This window comes from Thermobia domestica, chromosome 1 (assembly GCF_964235325.1).
Source record: "Thermobia domestica chromosome 1, izTheDome1.hap1.1, whole genome shotgun sequence".
Classification (NCBI taxonomy): Eukaryota; Metazoa; Arthropoda; class Insecta; order Zygentoma; family Lepismatidae; genus Thermobia; species Thermobia domestica.
Window position 1 is genome coordinate 18,533,365 of NC_137454.1, and position 19,448 is coordinate 18,552,812.

At 35.2% G+C, this 19,448-nt stretch overlaps 1 protein-coding gene across 2 annotated transcripts in view; it reads right to left on the minus strand.

Annotated features, from left to right (window-relative positions):
- The window catches only part of LOC145683687 (uncharacterized), a 35,199-nt gene extending 25,798 nt beyond the window's left edge, over positions 1-9,401 (minus strand). Inside the window, exons 1-3 of one of the 2 annotated variants that reach the window (XM_081755049.1) lie at positions 8,721-9,401; positions 3,082-3,253; positions 467-625 (exon numbers count right to left, since the gene is read on the minus strand). In XM_081755049.1, the coding sequence (XP_081611175.1) occupies positions 467-625; positions 3,082-3,253; positions 8,721-8,998 (609 nt within the window). In that variant the 5' untranslated portion in view covers positions 8,999-9,401. The remainder of the gene's footprint in view (positions 1-466; positions 626-3,081; positions 3,254-8,720) is intronic. The other variant, XM_081755057.1, reaches the window with a different exon arrangement.
- Positions 9,402-19,448: the final 10,047 nt, after the last annotated feature.

Below are 19,448 nucleotides of genomic sequence, written 5' to 3' on the forward strand. Positions count from 1 at the left end.
CGTCCCACAGTTATGCCGGTTAGGCTAAAGGAGACGGTGATAATTAGAAATGAGTGAAATGGTGGAATGAAGAAAGTGGGAGGAAACGGGAGAACCCCGAGAAAATCCACGAGCACGGTGTTTGTCCACCACAAAGTCCACACGGCGCGAGTTGGGATCGAACCAGGGACCCCAAGCCCCCTTTTAGTTGAATTGAGTTTTTGAGTTTAACGTCCTTTTCAGCAGTAAGGCTATATGAGACGGGACCTACTGATTAACATAGAATCTAAACATGTGCTTCCGCCGGGAATCGAACCCGGCTCTCCCACGCCAAAGGCGCGTATGCTAACCGCTTAGCCACGAAGGAGCTCAGCTTCCTTCTAGTATATGTAGACTCTATACTAAAATATTCTAAACTGAAATATACCAGGACTAGTTTTCACTGTATGTTTGGAGATTTAATTACGTTGTATACGTAACAACTTACTTTTATAAAATAATCCTGCCAGATTAGGTTGTTTTTCATTGTGTAATAATCGTCCTCGTCTCCCATTCCACCAGTGAATTTTTTCAATGCGAATACTAGAAAATGATGCGTTATGCCTTCTCCTGAATGAAGAGTGAGCACACAGTTTCCTCTAGCTACCTACAAAAGCAAATTTAAACGAATATCAAAGACATTGAAAATAATTCACACAAGTTGTCAAATCTAATACCGTTGTGTTCTATCTTATTTCTTATTTAAAATGGCGGAGTTAAGGCATAACCTTTTCTTCCACTCAACCACTTACATTTTTCTTTTACAATTGGATCTCATAATAGAGTCTTTTTCTGTCCTTTATAGACAACTCAAAACTAGCGCTTTTCATCCATTTAGCTTTTTATACTTTTTTATTATAAATTAATACGATAACACTTACAAAATGGTATAGACATAGCAGAAATCGAACAGCATGTTCTTGAAGACCAGGAATCTCAATATCTCTAACAAGCACTAGCTCAGACTGAAGGACAACACACTCATTGGTTACATTTCCATACATTTTTTACTATGTTAGCTCCCAATTTATAACTAAGTCGTTCCCTCAACGTATCATATACTTTCAAAAACATCATCTGAAGTTTTGATCTTCACTACAGAGCTTCATTTTGTAATTTTTATGCGCCGTAACAGTCCACTGTAGGTCTGTGTTAGGTTTGCTAATCTTTATTTACACTACAAGTAGTTGTAATAATCGGAATCAATTTTATTATTTTGTCTGGTATCATATGTATGAAGCTATTTTACTTTTGTTAATGATAAATTACTACGTATATTTTCAGTTAATACACTCGCTGAAAATTAAGGAGGTACTCGAGAAAACATGAATCTGAATGACAAAATTTTATACATAGAGGTTGACCGAAGTACACTATCATGCGCACAAGACCCTACACTTACATACAAAATGTCAGATCGTTATGTACCCTTATCAAACCTCAATAAACAGGATGTCTACTAAAATTCAAAAATGAAATTTCGTAACTTTTTCGTAACCTTTTCTTTACCAAACCGTAAAATTTCGTAACATTCTCAAGAGCGAATTTAGATTCGAATTAGGACCAATTTGTCATGTATGCGATAGGAGCGTGCTTCGCTTGCGATTTGGTAGCGTCTAAAGCAGACTGTAGACACTTTTGGTGGTGAATTCTCACGTTCTATAGAGAGGGGAACCCTCGCTCCCAGAGGTGAGCTCTCTACCACTGAGCTACCTTATGAAAATCTAGGTAGTGAAATATTTCCCACGTACCCTAATGTATAGCACCTTGAATGAATAAATAAAGACTGAAATTATGTATGTTACTTGTATTTCCTTTTCTCATTGAAATTTCGCATCCTTGTACTGACAGGGTTGGCAAAAACCATCGTTTTTATTAAAAAAACCAAAAAAACCGGTTTTTTTGTTTAAACCAGTTTTTTTTTTTGGTTTAAACCAGGTTTTTATGGTTTAAATGATTTGCTCTATATATTCATATCATATATGGACAGAAATAAGTTTGTTTCGCCTTGATGTCATTATGCAACAACCGGGTTATGCTGGAAGGGGTCACATAAGCTTAAAGCGGAATAAAAACCGCTTCTCGAGTTACATCCGAGAGAAATTGTCCTCTATTTGAACTCAGAACCAGGACTAATTGACCACAAATGCGATACATCTGCCGACTCACTCACGAAGGAATCCTGATAAAAAAAAAAAAAAAAAATACGTTGTACTGATCTTTACATGCTTCTTAATATAACTGTCAAGAGTTATTTCAGAAGGACAAAAAGATAAACAGTTGCACAAGTGAAACCATTACACAGAATTACATATGAACAATTTCAAAGTACTACGGAGTACAGAAGAACTAATTTAGTTCAAGTTAGTTAACAAGGACTTTTATTGGTCCAAATTAAAGAAATACACCGACTTAATCTGCATATCAATAAGAAAAGTGAATAAAGATACGAATTATTTGAGTCCACTTTGGCTCAAACTCATTTATACATAAATAGATACCAAAGATACTTATTTCACTAAATGCCTCTCGTGGGGTCTGTATGACACCCCCCCACACACACAAAAAGTACGGCATTTTCGATGTATTTTATCAATAGTAAACATTGAAACGAAACAATATTTAGAATTTTTCTTCGATTGCAATTACATAACAATAATAACAACTACAAAAAAATCACAAAATAAACATTTATAAAGTCGTAAAAAAAAGTTGCTTTTGTAGTATAATCTTTTTGAGTAATGAATGGGGAATTTAGGTCTGAATATAATACGAATAATATACGGGAGTGAAACGTGATAACCCACAAATGTGTGTTCATCAAGATTTTACAAACACTTACACTTTTACGAACTTTTTTTTTTTTTTTGTTTAAACCAGTTGTTTTTTTAAAAAAACCAGCTGGTTTAAACCACCTTGGTTTAAACCAGCCGGTTTAAACCTTGGTTTAAACCAGCCGGTTTAAACCTTGGTTTAAACCAGCCAACCCTGTGTACTGCAGAAAGTTTTTTTTTTTTTTTTTTTTTTTTTTTAAGCCAAAAGAGCCAATATATGTCCACATACCTTATCTCTGATATCTTTATGGCTATTGTAGATCTCATCATCCGGTTTTCGGCTTTTGCTGTAAACTTTGACATCTGTTAGGCTACCGGTACAACCTGAGGGTAGAATCCCATCTGGGACATTTGCACTTATTGTTTTCACATGTTGTCTGGTCTCTGCCCACATTAGCCACCTTAAAGAAGACAAATGAAATACAGTAAAACAAATAGAAATAATAGTAACTTTGTTACAGTTTCGTTACAACAGTCCCTGTTCGACAATTCGGACTAAACCTACGTTCTTTATAAGTATAAATATAGATGGGAGTCGTTCGGAAAGTAACCTCCGAACAGTTAATAAAAGAAACATTAAAGTAAACAAGAATTTACTATATACATCTGAAAAACTACTTCGTTGTTTTATTTTTTCAATACAGTTTCCATAAAGATTCAAGCACTTATTATATCTCTCCACTAGCTTAGAAATTCCATCAGCATAAAAAATCTCTCGCCTGTGCCTTCAGCCACAGTACTTACTGTAGCCTAACCTCTGTGTCACTACATCATATAGCATAGTCCTGGAAATTTGAGCAAATCTATCGGAAAACTACGAGGTTGTGAAATGTTGATTTTCACGAACTTTTCCATTAATTTTCCGAACGAGTTCACCAGTGACCACTGATGGCCTGCTACTCCTCCCTTTGTCATGACTGTTTGTTCGTCCACTTTTAAACGAGTGAACCCATTCACGAATAACTCCTTCACTCATTACACTTGATCCATACACGGCACAAAGTTCCCGATGAACAGCAGTTGTCGAATACTGTTTTGCCATAAGAAAACGTATAACAGCTTGCACCTCGCACTTGACGGGGTTTTCTATTGCAGCATATATTTTGAGACGCTACAAAAGTGGAACTAGTGATCAGTCAACCTTCACTCTACCACGAATGGATGCAGACTGATCTACCGCGCACGTCTGTGCAAAGATTGTAGCACTCCCTCCCCCTCCACCTACTGCACGCAAAGTGCCCACAATCGGTGGTTACTTTCCGAACACGCCTCCTATATACAGGGTGTTAATGAACTATACCGACAAACTGTAAAGGTGATTCCTTACATCAAAATAAGAGAAAAAGTTCATATGGCCCTTCAAAGCTAGGGCTCTCCAAAATCGTGAAAAAGCTAAATTTCAAGAGGCTCTATTTCGAATTCGACAAAATGTGAATGGTGGTCCTTATCAGCGTAAAAGAAGTCACGCATGCGGATTCCAAAAATGCATATTTCATTAATATTCAATGGGTGTACAGAGTATTCCATGCAGGGCGAAATTCCCAGACATGCCATCAACCGAATTTTGAGATGTGTTCTGACTATACGATTGGTGCAAAGTAGGCAACCGATAAGCCTTTATAGCAGTGAACACGAAATCCTTTGGTGTGATGTCGGAAGTGTTAAGGATCGTCAGCAGCACAGTCTCTTGTACTCGCGAAAATGCATGCTGCAATGTTTTCTTTCACGCTTACAAATGAAGAAAACATGAAATATACCGTGACGAATTACATCGCAACACACGTTATTCCAAACATAAAAAAAAAAAAAATGAAGCTATCGGTTCCTAACACTTTCGACTTCCCTTCGAAGCAATGGATGTCCATTGTTGTCAAGGCTTACCTCCTGCAACTTTGGACCCTCCTTGAAATCAGGGTATATCTAAAGACACTATTGAGAGCCTATCTGAGAATTACATCCTGTAGGGGATACCCTGTACACCCTTTGAAAATTGACGAAATATGCATTTTGGATTGTGTATGCCTGGCTTCCTTTACGCTGATAATGACCACCATCCACAATTTCTCGAATTCGAAATAGGGTCTGTCGAAATTTGGCTTTTTCACGATTTTGGACAGCCCTAGCTCTGAAACTATGAGCTTTTCGCCATAGGTCTGTATGAACTTTTTCTCTTATTTTGGTGTGATGAATCAGATCTTAAAGTTTGTCGGTATAGTTCATTAACACTCTGTATATATCAGCCGCATAAAAACAACCTCATTGGATATTCTTTACAGTAAGGAAGCTAGAGTCTGTTTATTCCACCTGTGCCCTCGGAAACTATGCGAACTATACTTAGGCCCCACCCCTGCTACCCTCTAAAGGAGGAAATCCTCCCTTTGCTTAGGGAAAAGAAGCGAGTGACCTCCGCTGTGTTGCCAATTTGTCATTCAGTCGTTTGGTCTTGACGAGTGAAGATCGTAGGCTACTTAGAATGGCTAACAAGACAAAGGACAGTGAAGTCCGTGAAATATTTCAGTCTGGCAACGCTTACGCATCTAACAATTGAAAGATCTCGGCCGTAGCAATTTCTCCCTCCTATTTCGAGGGAAGTACGGGAAATCACACATCGACAGCAGCGCCAGAAGGGACACAGCTGAGATGGAAAGGCTCTAGGTTCATAAGAGTTTCGAGAAGTAAGATTGTTGACCTTCTCAGAATCTTCACATATGTCTATAAAATTGAAAATTTTCAAGTCTAATGTTCCACTTTATGCCCTTTAGGCCAAAGGCGATGGATGAATGATGAGACTGAATGACTGTGAAATGAAATTCGTGCTCTCCCACTAGGAATCGAGCCGGGGACCACGTGCACCAAAGACACATGTGTTAGTCACTACGAGTGTAGGACAAAATCCAAGCTAAATTCTGGTAAGGCGGACAAAATCCAAGGAACAGTATCATGTGCGTAGCTGTGATATGTGCCTGTGAGCACCCTAATTAAATTGTATGTTTGTTTCTTTCTTCAATAGTCATGCATTCTAAAGTTTTATCTGTAATTCTTCAATTTATTGAAATAATATTTCATTTAGATTTAAAGAACTGAAAATCCAATAAAATATGTAAGATTGACACAGTAAGAGTGCAGATGAGCTTTAATTACTCATAAAATAGTCTGGTCACTGCTACGACATGCCCAGGTGAATCCAATTTAGGGTGATCAGAAATATTTTGACTAAAACGAGTATACTCACATAAATTAACCAGAAAATGAAAGCACTGGCTTGCTATATAAGAGATAAGAAATAACAGCAAAGCAGCCCAGTCTTAAAAAGAGTACACTACTTACTTAATTCTATTATATTTATTGAGAATTAAAGTAAAAATAAAATTAAAAAGATATAATTTAGATTTAAAAAAATACTTCTCTACCCTCAAAGTATTTACTTCAGTTACACTTGTCAAAATAACCAATAATATATACATTTTCATTTAGTTTGTCTAGACACATTTTCACATTTCGATTTTCTAGATAACACTTTTACATTATTTAATTCACACACATTATTACATTATTAAAAATACACACTACATATTTCACATTTTGATCATTTCTGATGAAAATTTGATTAGTATATCATAATTATTTGTTTCAAAATATACATAAAACACTACCAACAAACAAATCAAGACTTCTGTATGCCACCTCATAAGAATGGAATTAAAATACTCCAATGATTGGTCTCACAATAATATGCTGAGTGTCTTAAATGTATTATACTGTATATAATAAAATTGAGAAGAAAATACATACTTTTATAATGTATTTGTACACACATAATATTTTTACATACTTTCATATGGATATGATAAGTAATTAAAGCTCATCTGCACTCTTACTGTGACAATCTTACATGTTTTATTGGATTTTCAGTTCTTTAAAAGTAAATGAAATGTTATTTCAATAAATTGAAGAATTACAGATAAAACTTTAGAATGCATGACAATTGAAGAAAGAAACAAACTTACAATTTAATTAGGGTGTTCACAGGCACATATCACAGCTGTGAACATGATACTGTTCCTTGGATTTTGTCCGCCTTGTCAGAATTTAACTTGGATTTTGTCCTCTTGGATTTTATCCGCTTGGATTTTGTCCGCGCCCCAGTCACTACACCGGAAGGGGGACAGGGGAAGGCTATGTAGGTTCCTAATATAGTATAGTTTTTAAAGTTGTCACCAAAGGAGGAAGCGCAGACAAACTGTTTGAATTACAACTATTCCGTGGTAAGACTGTTCATATTTGAGTTGATCAAAAATATACTTAAGACACTGGACTCTCCACGCATAACATACGATCTCAATGACTGGAGATCGACTTCAAAAATGAAATATGTGGCTGTGAATAGGCAGACTGGATGGCGTAGTGACTATCGTACAATCAGACTTAAGCCACAGACGCGGGCTCGCTTCCAAGTTCTGACGAACCTTTTTACTCTGAGTATGGACAAGTTGGTTCATGTCTTATGTGCATTACATGAGTGGAATGTGGAGTCTACAGATGTAACCTAGAAAATAAAAAATGACAAACATATTGTCGTAGTGTAACCTTTATAAGTGAGTCTAAAATACCACTAAAATTACATTACTTATGAAAATAATCTCCCATTAAAGGTAGCCTAATTAGTGGGAAGCTGTGAAAGCCTGTAGATGCGAAAGCTTTAATTGTTTCGTTACTATATGAAACGAAATTTGTATAAAGATAGAGAATCAAAAGCAGGCCTGTCTATATTATTTTTAAGTGAAACATGTAGCAAATTGAGTTTAGACATCACAATTTAGAAATTTTATAGGTAAAATTGAATACTTAGCATAAAAAATATATTCATAAGGAAAACGTACTTCTGAAGAACACAGAAATACGCACTGTCGTTTTGAAATTGATTTACAATCACGAACTTAAGATAATGCCGATTTCACACAAATGGAGTACAGAGAAACCAAGTAAAAATATAAAACAGTTGCCACATAAAATTTACCCTGCAATCTTTACGGAAAACAGCTCTGGAAGTTGTGGTGAATGCGGTGTTTGTTTTTGTTTCCCTAAATCCTAGGGATGGTGAAAGACTAAAATTTCGTGTTCGCAAATTTTTACTTTAACACCGAACCAAACCTAACCTAATCTAACCGAACCATACATATTACGTGCAAATTACATTTGATTTTATTCCTTGCCCAATGCTACATCCTGTAACAAAAATAACTTGACCTGCTCAAAGTGCACTCTACCCAAAATGTACCAAGTTATCACCTCCCACTAAATAAGGAACCAAGAATACACATAAAACAAATATATAATAGAATCTCCATGTATGTGGAAATAAGTCTTCGAACAGGCACATATCCACCGTCGCTGACGCGCCTACTCTCTATAGCTGCATCCCCTCGTTACCACTCGGGCCCTTCTGCTGCGCTCCTGCCCTGTTGTTAGATAGTATTTGTGATCTTAGTAGCCACCTAGCACAAGTTCGTTAATGTCGTTTGCACAATAGCTCTTATTGCGTACATACACTTAAGTCCTCCATGTTAATTTCTGCATGCGTGGATATTCCACACCCTTGTATTATGTGTACGCTAAGCCTTATTTAGTGGAAGGGGTAATTTGGTACATTATTGGTTGTCAACATGTAATGTTACTATTTTTTCATAGTATAGTGCCGATATTACATATACGACGATATAGGATCTCCACGTATGCTAGAATAGCCACACCAACGTTGTACAGTATTAATTATTTAAGGACGCATTTATACTTCGTGGAAGAATAGTGGCATTCGTGTGTGTGATTTTAAACTTAACCTACACGTAAAATATTACGGAAATTGCATACTCTCTGGTTGACTGATCTTCAGTGACATCTTGCGACATCAACTCCTTCCATTTATCTTCTGAGATAGAGGTCTTTTCCTGTAACATACAATACAGTTCCGACAAGACATCACTCCTTGGTAAAAGTTCAAACGACATTTCAAAAACACGATTTTCAGCTATCCACTCTTTCTTCTTATTTCTCTTCCACTTCTTTGCAGAATAAATACTGATTTGTTTTATAATATACTGTACAACAACTAACAAAACCGTGCTTACTGCTGCCAACTGCAACCACATTATCTCTTGACATTATCTGATATTACATTATTTCATCACACACTTTGTTATTAAATGCAATCCACATTTCATTGAAAAATTCGTCTACCGGCACTTCTGCCAACCCAGAAGGAAGTTTTTCCCTAATTCATATCAAAACTCACTAAATTCAAATAATGTATTTCAGTTGTAAATCCTATTTGGAAAACGAAGTCATTGGACCAGAGAGATTGGAAGGAAGAAACGAAATACTATGAGTTAAATGAGAACTATGTTTTCAGGTAAAATTAGTCCGTAATATCAAGGACATAATTTGAGGTAGACATCCTCTAGATTCGGGTAACAAAAAATATTAGTTGGTAACACTGTTTGCCGGAACTCTCAAACAGATTGCGACGAATCGGCGATGAATTTTCACAATGCGCTCCCCTTGTTTTGTCATTAGACCATTATCGGTCAAATAGGTTGGTAGGTGCATCAGCATTAAAGGTATGTGTGCTACAATTGAAAAATTGTCATTTGTGTACCTCACACGAAGGATTTGCGACTCAGGAACAAAATTGAATAAAATACTGGACACAAGTGGGAAGAAAGGACACAATCGGGAAAAAGGCCAAAGTTAGGAAAAGGTCAAAATTGGGCAAGAAGTTCAGACTGAAAGAGGGCTGAAAGCCAAGTTGAACAGGGCAAAAAGTTAGGGAAAAGTGGGAAGTGTAAAATGAAAAAAGAAAGAGTATAAAAAAGAAGAGGATGTATGTACGTGTAAATGTAAAAGAAAGTGTAAGTGTAGTGTAGGTGTATAGGAAATCCCACTCAGCTCTCTTTGTCACAGAGCACCACCACACACGAGGCACTCGCCGTAACACCCAATGTCGAACTCTGCGCTCCCCTTACAAAGGTGTCGCGAGCCAGCCAAACGTTGCCAGACATAAAATACGAAAACTGTCAGCAAGTTTATATATTTTTAGCTTATACTGATAGTTTGCCTGATGGATAAGTTGGGGCTGCCTTAGGTCAGTCGGTAACACGGCTGATTTAAACGTAAAAGAAACGGGATCAAACCCAGGTCCAATATAAAACTCTTGTCGATGCGCAGCACCCACAAAATTATTTATGTGGGTGCCGGGGTACTAGGGGTGGTATCGAGACGAGACTTTGTACAGTCTCGGTCTCGTCTCGGTTTATAAATAACGGTCTCGGTCTCGTCTCGACTAAAAAATCACCGTCTCGGTCTCGTCTTGGTCAACAGATGCTTGTCTCGATCTCGGTCTCGAGTACCAAGTCTCGGTCTCGTCTCGAAAGTCTCGAAATAAATAGTGTGAAATTAAAATAGTGAAAGTATTATTCTCGTACAGTCTGTCGTTTCCGCTTATTTTTTCCTTTCATTTATGACTTAGAATTCTGGTATGGTGTACCTCTTCATAGGTAATATGCTAGTGCTAATGTTTTCCATACGTGTATTCCAGGTTCAATGATCAGTGGGTATATCACCCTAAAGCCCTAATAGTAACCCATATTTCACTTTCAGCAATAGACTTTCTCTCATATAGCCTCAGTACTGCCTATACAATTAAACTCTATTAAATTAACTCCAGTACTATACAGTAGTTTATTTCCTTCCTTTGAATCAGAATTGTTCAATACCTCCTAACGGATAACGCAACACATACCAGCACGAATGTATTTAATCGTACCGAAGTTGAAACTTTACCATTTCTCATTTATTATTCAATACACTCTGCTTTGACTCGTTTTCAAAACAGAATATAACGTTCATATTTTAACAAATAGGGTAAATTATTACTACAATATACGTATTTTGTTTCAAATTGATGAAATGCTTTATTACCGTTTCACATCTCCGTGTTTAATTGACACTTTATAACACGAACGTTCTGAACCTTGTGGTGGGAACTATGTGACTATGACTATGTGACACTCATCTTTGCTATGTGAGGTCTCGAGTTGGATCACAAAACAAGTTAAATTCAAAGTCCGATGTTTCGCATAGTTCGCGTCTCATTTTTAGTGCATTTTGTTTCTTATACAAGTTCATAAAGTCGTAATGCAATACATAAGCACATATCCAGTGCCGTAACATAGATTAATCTTATTCCTGAGCTCTCAGCGGTGCATGCAATCTTTATTCGAGAAAACTAATCGTGTGTTCATTACGTTGAAATTTTATATTAATTGAAAATTACTTGCGAAACATGGACATACATATTATATAAGTATATAGGTAATTCGAGTTACCTGTATCTATTTTTTTCTCACTCGCCAAAACAAGTGATTCTTAATTTTCTAGTTTTATTTTGTATTAATTTTCGTAGTTTTGCTGCAACATGATGGATTGAATAGTCAAAAATATATTTTCGCTCTACGACTTTCATTAAATTTTGAATCCATTTTTACCCTACCTTAGCAAGTAAAAGTTTTATATATATATATGAACTTTAGAGGTAGACTATGCTGTCACTTTTTGGTCGAAATTGAGTTTGTAATGCTTTTTTAATAGACTATGTTCTTTCTAAAGGTGTAATAATGTAAGTTTCAAAGCATTCTACTACTTTGTTAACTACTTAGTAAGTTTGAAAAACAGTACTATAGGTCTTAGTTGATGAACCGGTTTTTCGCTTCAGTAAAATTACGAAATTATGACTTGATTTAGTTTACCTCCGAGGTCCATATATTATAAAATCATCACCATCATCATAATCAACCATTATCAATCCACTATTGGATGAAGGTCTTTCCAAGTCTTCTCCACAACTATCTAACTTGGGCAATTCTTTTCCAGGTTACTCCTCAGTGGTTCTTGATTTCGTCACACCTTGAATGCGGAGATTTCCTAGGCTGTTTTTGTCTCGTGGTATCCAGTCTAGAATTGTTTTCGTCCGTCAGTCATAATTTCTTCTTGCAATACGTCCAGCACATTTTCCAGCTCATATTAAATTATTTCATTAGCACCATCAGTATTCATTTCTATATATTTGGGTTACAAATAGTTCGAATTCGCTACTTTCGGAGTACAGACACGCTACTTTTTAATCCTCGGATTTGCCAACATGACTAAATTATTTAAATCAACACAATATGAGGACCCCCATTTGGTCTAGCGGATAGCACCCTTGATTTCGGTTCGCGTGGTCCCGTGTTCGATTTCCGGTAGGGGTAATGTTGAACGACCGAAGTGGTTCGGATTCCATTATAATCATTAGCTCCACGTCTCCTTTAGTCGCCCTAGCATAACTGTGGGACGTGAAACAAAACAAAACAAAAATGAACACTGTATATTACTAACTATAAGTCCTTGAATAATTGCATATAGCTATATGGTATGGATCGAGCTTGAGGTAGTCGGTGGTCAAACTAAAGCAAGTGAAGTGTAATTAGGGTGTAATTAGAACTTTTAATTAAGCACGGTCTTAATCTGAAGTGTACATCAGGCCTAAAGCTTAGGGGGAACAACCAGTGTTACTGAAAATGTATCAGTTATATTTAATTTCAGTTACAATTTGCATTTACATGTATTGCTGGAACGAAGACTTAAACATTAACATTATAAGTAGCCCAAAGACTATGAAAAACGTCGTTTCTTGAAAGCATTCTGGCACCATAAAACAAATTAGAGTAATTTTAAAATATTTTACAGTTTATCTACGTTCTTTGCACATATTTAGAATAATATTTAGCAATTTATTTAAGTGGACAACACTGCTTAAAATAATGTAACTGCGACTTGTTGTAATTAAAACCACCAAAAACTATTGTTGTAATGTTATAGAAGCAAAGGAAAGCAATAATCATTATAAAAATTTAATACAAACACGTCATTTTAAGCAGTATAACAATCACTATCAATGTGTTTGGTATCTCTGAAACGATTTGAAATAACAATCGTTGTAAATGGCGTTATAAGCATTTAAGTCTTTTGGAAGCATCTACATGATGAGACGTGATATGTCAGCGCGTTTTCGAAGTAAAGTCTTTAGAAACATTTAAATTTTCCATTTCTTATAACTTTGTTCCTTTCTTCATTCGAAATACACTATACCATGATCATAGTATTTGACGCTAAGATAAGTTGATGCACATTGCACCGTCCATGCCCTTTGAGTTATTAGAGATCTCCAAAATGTTGATGTTAATGATACTGTGTTGTTCTTTGTTACACTAAATAATGTATGGGCTATTGTGGTTTTGTTAAATAACTAAATTAGAAATATGTAATACTTTACGTAGCGCAATTTGAGAAAATACAACTTTATTTTGCTTTAGCAACATTGCTTGTTTATCTAGTGGTATTGCAGAGTATCTAGAAGAACTTTCCAACTTGGTACAAAATTTCAGCATTTTAACTATATATATATATATATATATATATATATATATATATATATATATATATATATATATATATATATATATATATATATATATATATGGCTAATTCCATTTGTGACTTACACGACAAAAGACGCCAGACGGCAGTAAATATTACGGAGACAAGTTATAAGATATTTTCATGGGCAAGTTTTAGGTTATAAATAAGGCGCAATAAGTCCTTTATTCATTTTTATTTGCAGCTTTTAAATATGTAAACAAAATGGCTGAAACATGTCTCTAAACATATTCGTGACTTACACGACAGTAGGAGACATCGTGTTTTGAATAACGGTTAACTATTTGAAAATTCTGTTCTTCTACTGCTTCAAGGAAACTAAAACTTTTTGTATATATTAAGTAGATACCAAGCTACAAGACCAAAAGAAAATTATTATATTTTCTGTATTTATTTTAAAATATATGCCACAAATATAACGTGACGTACACGACATAAATTTGTGACTTACACGACAAGTCTAACATCATGTCTTCGTTTAATTACACTTTCAAAATCTATTGGCGGATAGAGTGGCATTAATGATTTAGAGAGATAAAAGAAAGTTAACAGACAAAACAAGAAGTTAAATAGTTCTTTTATTCGAGCAAAATTTGTCAAATTCTAATTTACGTCTGTGATCGACGTCTGTTAATGCAACATAGGCCTAATCTTTCTGTTGCGGCCAATAAAATTCTTTATCTTGATGGTAATGGCGAAGAAATGTTACATACAGTTCTTCTGATTCTTTTCTCGACATGTAACAAATATTTAATAGTTCTTTTTCCGACGAAGGGTATCAATACCCTGTCTCCAGTAGAGTATTTTCATCACTTCTTCGCTGCGTTTATTCCCTTCATATGCGCCAATGAACTGTTCCGGAATGAAATCAACTTCCTTCGTGGTGATGAAATATCTTAGATGAGAGAACATTCAATAGTATACGCTGAAACAATAAAAATAGTGATAGTTTCGTGTTTTTGGAATATTACATATTTCTTTCTTATGATGTTTCCATTGGCGCATCAACTCAAAAATTTTTGAAGTAATACTCTTTACTACAGTATATTACATTAATGTTCGGACATAACTTGCGTGCTCTCTCAATAAATTCTAAAGCAGATTGAGGGTCAATTTGTCTTTGAGAGCCTTTTTCATAGTTCGTAGCCGAAAAATGCCAAGACATTTCAACTTTCTGCAATGTTATTGAGCAAAGTGAATAATGTTGTACACCATCATCAGACTGATAATTCACATTGTTGATCGGAAAACCGGATGACGCCCTTCAAAATCTTCGATAAGTGTAGAATTGAAACAAGAAACTGCAAACATATCTTGATGCATACAATCAGATATAATTACGCACGAATCATGTTCTGTGGTTTCATTGTCTTCAGGAAAATATATAATTGCAGTTTACATAGTATAACTGTGTGATATCCAGTGAGCGGTTTGTATCTTTTCTTGGTACATAAAACAGTAACTTCCACTAAAATCCATTTGATGCAATATCATTCTTTGCAACTTCTCTATTTCCGCTTCCATTCAGCTTCTGAACTAGACATATCTGAAAATGCAATAGAAAAGACGAGTGTTACATATCTGACATGTCCTAATTTCATAATCTTAAAGTAAACTTTGTTGTGACTTACATATTTTCGTTTGAATAAGCATGTTTTCTATCTAGGAAGCGTGACAAAGTAGTAACGTGCTAGATTTGGCTCGGTAGGTTGCGGGTTTAAAACATATAGCTTGCAATCCTGACTGAGGTGTTCCTCATTCACACCAGGTAAATGCCGAGATGATATCCTTTTCAATAGGTCTGAACGAATCCTTTCCCACATGCCCACCTCCGTTCTATACCGGCCTGAGCTTTAGATGCCTAAAGGCAATAAATACCAATTTACAAGCATGTTTCCAAAACAACGAAAGAGTACGAGAAAACCAATTACAGTATTAAAAGTAGCTGAAGCTAGAAACTTCGGAATCACATATGCCGGCATTCTTCCAGAGACAGTAGATACTTCCTGTCACTTTTTTTTTAAAAAAAAACTTCTTTCTAGATGATATTGATTCATATTGTTTAACTTTTCACTGGCACTGTGCAGCCTTTACTGTCTGACCATGAAGGAGTATGGCTTTTGTTTCCAGTGAAATCACAAAAGACTCGAAACTACTGCGTTACCAAGAAAATTAGATTATTAGGTGAGACTAATGTAAAAAATCTAAGGTCTAGGTTAAGAGAAACTGACTGGAATAATCTTCTTGTAGAAAGTAGTGGCATCACAGAAGCCTTTAAAAACTTCCTGGGCACATTAAAAGAATATTTAAATGAGTGCTGTCCAGAAAAGACAAAAAAGATTAATGTTTGTTTAAATAAACCTACTAAGAGAACTCCAAAGTGGTATACGCGAGAGCTTGAAACACATAGGAATAGAGTAATTACTTTATATGACATAGCTAAGACGACGAGATCAACAAGAGATCAAGAAAAGTTTAAAGCTGCTAAAAGAATGTACAGAAAAGAAATCAAGGCTGCAAAGATTGCAGCAAATGAGAAATGGATTAACAGTTCAAAAAATAAATGCTCTGCAGCTTGGTCAATAATAAACAAAGAAATTGGAAACAATGTTACAAAAGATAGAACATGTATACCTCCAAGTGAATTTAATAAATACTTTATAAATATGAGTAACTTTGAGATTAATGACGATTCCACGGAAAATACGGGTAACAAAATAGATTTTAGTAGTATGCTACCATTACAATGTAAAAATAAAATTAGGTCTCACTTTCAGTGGAACTTCGTAAATGCCAGAACTGTTTACTCAGTTGTCAATAAATTGAAAGTATCCAGTAGCGAAGACTGGTATGGACTTTCTAATAACTTATTGAAAAAAAATATTGACTTAATAATAGAACCCTTGGTTTACCTACTAAATTGGATGCACTTTGAGGGAATTTTTCCAGATTGCCTAAAATATACTATAACTGTACCAGTACATAAAAAGGATGATAAAAATGAGGTTAAAAACTATCGTCCAATCTCTTTAGTACCGATAGTTTCGAAAGTTTTTGAACAATGCATCAAAGATCAACTATCAACCTTCTTTGAAGAGAATGAGCTTTTTCATTCCTCGCAATTTGGATTTAGAAAAGGTCGTTCCACAGTTAAAGCTGTTGAAAATATAGTATCACAAGTATTAGACTGTTTTGAAAATAATATGAATGTTTGTGCAACACTATTAGATTTAACTAAAGCTTTCGATACAGTGTCACATGATATACTCCTTTCAAAATTGCATTATTATGGGGTTAGAGAAAAAGAACTGTCTCTGATTAAATCTTATCTCAGTAACAGAAAACAGGCTGTTCGCGTTGGTAATTCAATTTCAGAATTTTTGCACGTAACAACTGGTGTACCACAGGGAAGTGTCCTGGGGCCAGTTCTTTTTCTAGTTTACGTTAATGATTTTTCAAGTTTTCTTCCTTTTAACAGTGTTTTGTATGCTGATGATACAACTGTCTTAACCATTGATAAAAATTTAAAATAATATTCAAACTAAAAACACTCAAATGTTAGAAGCGTGTTCAGTATGGCTAAATTGTAATAGGCTGCTATTAAATGAATCAAAGACGGATGTTTTGTATTTTCATCTTAATAACAACATACATGATTTGAATGAGTGTCATTCTGTAAAATTGTTAGTAATCCACTTGGATCCAAAGTTAAACTGGAACATACATACTGAAAATCTATGTAGAAGACTATCTAGAGTTATATATTTATTACGTAAACTAAAAACTGTTGTTAGTGAAAAAATACTTCTGTCAGCTTATTATGCTTTCTTTCATTCTCTATTGCTGTACGGTATATTATTATGGGGTAATTCAACTGGTGTTCAAACCGTTTTTAAATGGCAAAAAAGGCAATAAGAGTGTTAAAGGGACTACGTAAGTAGTAGAAAATGGATCGATCTGGGCCAGACCTGAGCCAGTTTTAGCCAACTCACAAGCCACTGAGAAAATGACCACCGTGCACCGTGAGCCCACGGTCTTTTACGACCTCCATTTTAGGGGTGAATTCGTTCCCTTTTATGACCACTTTTAAGGGGTGACCTCGTTCTCTTTTACGACCTTCATTTTAGAGGGTGTACTCGTTCCCTTTTATGAGCATATTTTCCAACCCCTATTCTGAACATAGTAGATAACACATAGAAGAGCAGATAACACATAGCACTATGTTAACATAGTAGGTAACATAAGATTACGAACACATATAAGAGCAGAAGACTACATAACATAGCAGGCCTCCATTTTAGGGGTGAACTCGTTCTCTTTTATGAGCATATTTTTCAACCCCTATGAACACACAACAGAACAGATAATACATAGCACAGTTAATAAAAGAACATGGCTTATTTTCCAACCCTATTTTACCATAGCAGAAATTACACTGAGATTATGAACACACAGCAGAACAGATAACACATAGCACAGTTAATAAAAGAACATGGATTATTTTCCAACCCCTATTTTAACATGACAGTGACTACGAAACATAGTGAAGATTAGATAACACATAAGAGTACATAACACAACAAGGGTGTATTCGTTCTCTTTTATGAGCATATTTTCCAACCCTTATTTGAACATAGCAGAGAATGGGGGTGTATTCGTTTTCAACCCAACATTATTTTCTTTTACGGAGGTAGCAAGACCCCCAACCCTCCTCCTTTCTCATCCAGGGCTTGGGACCGGCAATGGCGGAGTTTAAAAAAATAACATCATCATACTCTCATAAATGAATAAAGCATAATATCATTAGCATCAATAGTAGTGAGTGAGAATTTGTTTAAAAAATCCTGCATCGAATAACCAGATGCACGACATGCTAAATATAGGAAACAGTAATGTCCACAAAATTGAGATAAATCACCTTGAATACGTCTATTATTCCATGTATAATACAAACAGTTTCGTTTTAAAAACCTTATATGATGTTGTATATAGGGAGGTATACCATAGCTATCGAAATACTCTCCCACACACATATTAGATATATAAACAGCAACCCAATGTTCACCAGGCTTATCACTAGAATCAGTGTTTATAATTATGGCGGCTGGAAATGTATGAATAAACAAAGGTAACTCATCAGCAGCATATACACCAATAAAATGATCTTTAGGCAAATTTTGTTGTAATGCTTCATAAAGCTCAATTGTATTTAACATTTTCTTTCTTTAATTAATATATATTTTTCTCTGAAAATCAATTTCTAATTCTGAAGAGAATTCACCATAAATAATTGTTGTTACAGGAGATGGCAGTGCTTCTTTAAAATGAACCTCTAAACGTACACTTCCTTGCCGTTGTGGACTAGTATGAAATGCAGCACTTGCGCTTGAATCAGGAGTTAAATCAAACACCAGTAGAGTATAACCATTAGGATATTCAGCACGTGAAATATCATTACCTTGATTAGAATAATAAATACCTGAACCTGTAAATAACGTAGAATATGCTTGTACATATAGATTATTATCAAAATCCGTTTGTAATGGTTTGAAGGGGACTGGATTTCCATCAACATACAATGTAAAAAATGACATACTAAAATGTTGAAAATTGAATGGATTTGTTTGATAATTACCATTAAAAGCAGTATTAGTAACAAAACCAATAATAATACGTTTAGGCACTAGGCCTGAAAATAGATCTGGAAGTGTACTATCCATAATTCCTTGTGGCAGAGTTTCTGTCTTCACCTGCACTTTTGTTATAGGATATTTTACTCTAAATTTAGGATTTTGTAATACTTTATTTTGTACTATTTTAACGGCCGGTGATACATCAACCTTTTTCACAAGCAATGTTGCATCTGTAATTACAACTTTTCCATCAGCATCTGCGTCACCCATTAGACAAAATGTAGGTTTAGCTGGAATTAGTTTAATACGCAATTGTACACCATTCAGTAAAAATTTCTCCTGATTGAAAATATCAGCATGAATATAACCCAATAATTCAAATGACTGACTTAAAGCAGTGAGAAGAAAACGTTGTTTAAATCCTACATTAGCA